The 5,640-nt window shown below is 39.5% G+C and overlaps 1 protein-coding gene across 1 annotated transcript in view; it reads left to right on the forward strand.

Moving 5' to 3' along the window:
• kcng2 (potassium channel, voltage gated modifier subfamily G, member 2) overlaps positions 1 to 5,640 on the forward strand; it is an 81,037-nt gene that overhangs the window by 22,013 nt on the left and 53,384 nt on the right. Inside the window, exon 2 of the mRNA XM_015385432.1 lies at positions 2,232 to 3,094. Coding sequence (XP_015240918.1) covers positions 2,327 to 3,094 — 768 coding nt within the window. The 5' untranslated portion in view covers positions 2,232 to 2,326. The remainder of the gene's footprint in view (positions 1 to 2,231; positions 3,095 to 5,640) is intronic.

Genomic DNA, 5,640 nt, shown 5'->3' on the forward strand with positions numbered 1-5,640 from the left:
TTTGACATGTCAAAAAAGTACTCCAGAGTGTTGTACAGCATGGAGGTGAGTAGAAAATGAAGGATAATCATGTTTTCGGTGTACTATTCCTTTAAAGGAGTCATCACCTGGAAATCTGAATCTTTCATGTTAAAACTTATGTATTGGTATAATTTAAAACAGTGATTCCAAACCAGGGGTTGCCGTACCCCTAGTGGTCACTGAGTGTATTGCAAGGGGTACATGAAAATGCGCTGGGATCTGTTCTGCATTTTGAGGAGCCAACTAAAAACTAAAACAATCTTTTTTCAACCAAAAAGTAAGTTTTTCTTATATGTCTGAGTTCAGCTTCAGCTTTGACACAGATCAAAACTGACTCGATGTAGAGAACAGCCTGATATCAGCTGTTTCACCAAACCCGATCAAAGCAGCTCAGGTGTCATAATTGATGAAAACAGAGTCAAAAAAGGGAGTCAGTCTTACTATAATTTTCGTTCAGTATTTTGTTCTCAATTCAACAAGTTTAAATGTAATTATAAGAGAATTAGCCAGAGTAGCTCCAGTTTTATAAATACAGATCTCTTAATAGGGATTGTTTTTATTTTGATTCCTTACTAGCCTCCGGGCAACATATTTATGTGTTTTTTTTGTTTGAGTTGGAAAAAAATAACATATATACACTACCGTTCAAAAGTTTGAGGTCACCCAAACAATTTTGTGTTTTCCTGAAAAGTCACACTTACTGTATTTAACACCATACGTTGTGAAATGAATAGAAAATAGAGTCAAGACATTGACAAGGTTAGATATAATGATTTGTATTTAAAATAAGATTTTTTTTACATCAAACTTTGCTTTCGTCAAAGAATCCTCCATTTGCAGCAATTATAGCTTTGCAGACCTTTGGCCTTCTAGCTGTTTTGTTGAGGTGATCTGGAGAAATTGCACCCCACGCTTCCAGAAGCAGCTCCCACAAGTTGGATTGGTTGGATGGGCACTTCCTGCATACCATACGGTCAAGCTGTTCTCTTTTTTTTTAGTGGCCAGTCTCAGATATGGCTTTTTCTTTGCCACCCTACCCTGAAGCCCAGAATCCTGCAGCCGCCTCTTCACTGTAGATGTTGACACTGGTGTTTTGCGGGTACTATTTCATGAAGATGCCAGTTGGGGACCTGTGAGGCGTCTGTTTCTCAAACTAGAGACTAATGTAATTATGTTCTTGCTCAGTTATGCAACGCGGCCTCCCACTTCTTTTTCTACTCTGGTTAGAGCCTGTTTGTGCTGTCCTTTGAAGGGAGTAGTAGACACCGTTGTAGGAAATCTTCAATTTCTTAGCAATTTCTATCATAGAATAGCCTTCATTTCTAAGAACAAGAATAGACTGTCGAGTTTCAGATGAAAGTTCTCTTTTTCTGGCCATTTTGAGCGTTTAATTGACCCCACAAATGTGATGCTCCAGAAACTCAATCTGCTCAAAGGAAGGTCAGTGTTGTAGCTTCTGTAACGAGCTAAACTGTTTTCAGATGTGTGAACATGATTGCACAAGGGTTTTCTAATCATCAATTAGCCTTCTGAGCCAATGAGCAAACACATTGTACCATTAGAACACTGGAGTGATAGTTGCTGAAAATGGGCCTCTATACACCTATGTAGATATCGCACCAAAAACCAGACATTTGCAGCTAGAATAGTCATTTACCACATTAGCAATGCACAGAGTGTATTTCTGTAAAGTTAAGACTAGTTTAAAGTTATCTTCATTGAAAAGTACAGTGTTTTTCCTTCAAAAATAAGTACATTTCAATGTGACCCCAATCTTTTGAACGGCAGTGTATATATATATATATATATATACTTTTTTGTTTTAGATCATTTTTAAACTTTAAATATCGGATAGAATTTTTTTTTTAAATAAATATTTTTAAAGTCTAACAGATGTTTTTTAGTCTGATTGTGGAGCTCTTCTTAACACAGAAACTTTGCTTAAAGAAAAAGAAAGGTCTGTCGTTTGCCACATATTCTGCTGCTTTCATACTGCAGATGATATTCTGATATCCTGTCTGAAGCATCTGTTTGAACTGTAAAATGCCTTGAGATGACGTGTTGTGAATTGGCGCTATAGAAATAAACTGAATTGAATTAAAAGCAAACGTTTAGAGGGATTTTCTTAAGTTCACTATTATTTTTTTACTGTTTTATTATTGTTTTGTTCCTATTTCCAATGTAAATATTATTTCTTTTTCATTCCACAGAGACCATATTTGTTGCTGAATGGGTGACAAGCCTTCAGTCACTTTATATACTCTACATATAGTGAAGGGCAGGGTCCCCCAGCTGGGTTGCAGGGATGTACCAGGAGGTGGCCTTCTTGGCAGGCAGCACTGACCACCAGTTCAAAACCTTCAGCTACAACCGAGTGGAAAATCCACAGGAGGTCACATCCAAAAAGGGTTTGTTCTACAAAAGAGCCCAGGTTCTGCTCCAGCCTCAGCCCAACCAGCAGGAAAAAGATGACAGGGCGGCCATAATCAATGTCGGTGGGATCAAGTATCACATCCCCTGGTCCACGCTGGACGAGTTCCCTCTGACAAGATTAGGCAAGCTGCGCAGCTGCAGCAACGAAGCTGAGATCATGGACGTGTGCGACGACTATGACGGCAGCTGCAACGAGTACTTCTTCGACAGGAACCCGTCTGCTTTCCGAATCATTGTGACCTTTCTGGCTGCTGGGAAGCTGAGGCTGCTGAGGGAGATGTGCGCCCTGTCCTTCCAGGAGGAGCTGCTATACTGGGGCCTGGAGGATGATAACCTGGAATGGTGCTGCCTCAGGAAGCTGCGTCTAAGGCAGGAGGAGTACAAGGAGCAGCAAAGGCTGGAAGAAGAGGAGGCCGAGCTCACCGCCCCACAGTCCTGCGAGGAGAGCCAACAGCCCCCTGGAGGACCGGAGGAGACCCTCTCAGGGGGTTGCATGCGAAGGCTGAGGGACATGGTGGAGAACCCGCACTCAGGCCTGCCGGGGAAAATCTTTGCTTGCCTGTCGGTGCTGTTTGTCGCCATCACTGCCGTGACGTTGTGCGTCAGCACCATGCCTGACCTCAGAGAGGAGGAGGAGAGGGTGAGTTTTCTTCTCTATTAAAAGTAGATGGGAAATTATGGAATGCATATTTTAGATTACAAGCAGCGGTGGTTGGTAACCAGTTAAATTTACTCTTTTCACCAAAATATACTTTCTGCACCATACTTGTAACGTTTTCTTGAATAATATATGTTTTTCTTAATTCCTTCTTTGTACACAAACTTACTTGGATCTAACATGACATTCGGAGGTCAAGCTAATATGCAAGGAGCAAGTATTGTCAATGGAAGCGCTGATTTCATACGTTTTATGGTAAAAGAAAATTGGTTTGAGAAGATTCTTTTACCTGCTATTATTGTTTTTTAATTAGATAAATTGCTGGTTTTCATTATTATTGAAAAATAAAATTGCACATAACATTACATTTTGTTCTGTTTTTATTATTACTTTTTTAAATATAAGAAGTTATGATCAGTTAGTCCTTACTTTAGCAGCTTTTTGACCAAATACTTTTTTAGTCTTGAGTCATTTCTTGGCTTAATACATTTCACTTAAGTTAAAATATGGTTAAGTTTATTTAATCTCACTTGAGTACACTTTTTGAGTTGTCTGCCTGCCTCAGACTATTTGGTATTATAAATATCATACGTGATATGATGAAATTACTGGTATTATTGAAAATGCTGGAACACCAACTATAGAGTCCTAAAAAGACATGTTAATAGAATACTTCTTTAGATTACAAAATATAAAATAAATAGAAGTTAATTTGTTGACAAAGTCTCCAACAACACGTCTTGTCTCTCACACTGTGAGCAGTTTGTTATGGAGTCTGACCGTCAGTGTTTTGGAGGAGGGAGAGCTCTGTTTAAAAAAAGATTTGTGAACCTATCTTCTAATATAATAATTCCAGAAACAACATGTTAAGATATGTAGAAGCTCTGTAGTCTGATTCTGTTTGTACAATAAGATAATCTTTACCTGTAACTGACTCAAAATGCTCTGAACACAACGTCACAACAAGGAGTAGATAGATTTGTTGCTAGTTGCTTTTAAAAAAAAAAGTAATTAGAGGGGTCTGAAAAATTGCTAATGTGTCAACAAAATCCCTAAGTTGGCACTAGGGTGGGCTGTTTAAAATCACAGATGGAGGTGCAACAATGCTACAACAATGCTCTGCCTCATATAGCCGTAGACTTTGGACAAAAGAAAGTGGCAAACCTTTTCTCCATGACATGTTGCATTATTTGAAGAAGGTATAGAAGAGCAGAGGTTCTAAGTAGGGCTGAGACCCCTCCTTTAGAATAGGGAATAGTCCTTTATCCATGTTTTTACAAATGTCTGATACATGTCTGTCAATCTCACATCTACACTAAATTTAACAAAAAATAACTATATAAATTGCAGGAATAAAATTTTCCTGGGGGTTTAAAGAAGGACCTCTTTAGCTCTGCATAAGCTGCTGTTATGGTTGCCTAGAAACTCCAGACACTAAAAGGCAGATTGTGCTTCTGCAACCACACACATCAAATGTTGCTTGGGTCTGGTACGAACCGGTTTTGCTGGTATGCTTCTACATCGTCGGTCTGGAATTTTAAGGGACGCAACGCACTTTCGAGCCAAAGCGCAAAGGGGAGCCTATTTGAAAACTTGTGAGAACTTCGGCGGATATCACGGCCAAGGAGATAGATCTAGTGTTGCTAGTCATCGAAGAGGACAGGTTGTGTTTATGGAGTTGGCAAAAAGACCGATTTACATTTTGTAGTTGCTGTCCATTGTAGTTGTTCCTCGGTTTTTAAAAATGGCGCGCCCTGGTACCGAATAGAGAAGGACGACCACACAGACAGCCAGAAAGGCATACCAAGGACCAATCACAGCTGCTTTTTGTCTGCGCACTTCTGCTTAAAGTCTGTGCGGGTTTGGGACTGTCTGACGTTTAGTCAGGACTTTTGAGACAGAGACAGATTTGACGTTTGCAGAGGCTATGCGTCAGAATCATAAATTGGCCTTAAGGCTCTTTGTCATCCATGTTTACTCTACGGCTTCGTCATAGAAGAAACACCTTCAAAAATACAGACATGGGTTGGAAGAACTATCCCTGTCTGAACACAGACAGTGGGGATTAGGACAAGGAAAATTATAAAAAATGTCAGGCTTTCAGTAAGATTGTTTACATTGAAGCACAGCACAAGATTAATGGCTCGGTATTCAGCAGGACCATGGGCAGTTGTAGACAAGGGCCAACGGGGGCCAGTGCCCCTGTAGATCATGTCCTGGCCCCTGTTATGGCCCCTGTACCAAAGAATAATAATACTACAAGAAATTCCAATGATTATATGCGCTGGAACAGATGTGGTTAGTTATAGATCCTTTGGATCTATTTCATTTTTTTCTTAAAAAACAATAAGGGGATAGCTTCAGTGGTACTGAGGTAGGATCCTAGTTTCCTCTGCTAAATGTTTTTTTCAAAAAAAAAAAATACTTAAGACCGATTTAACCCAATAACCCAAATTAACATTTTCAAGCCAAAAATAAATATTTTCAGTTGGAATTTCAATTAAACCGAATTGAATGCAAATTTCACT

This window comes from Cyprinodon variegatus, unplaced genomic scaffold, assembly GCF_000732505.1.
Source record: "Cyprinodon variegatus isolate N-32 unplaced genomic scaffold, C_variegatus-1.0 Scaffold339, whole genome shotgun sequence".
Classification (NCBI taxonomy): Eukaryota; Metazoa; Chordata; class Actinopteri; order Cyprinodontiformes; family Cyprinodontidae; genus Cyprinodon; species Cyprinodon variegatus.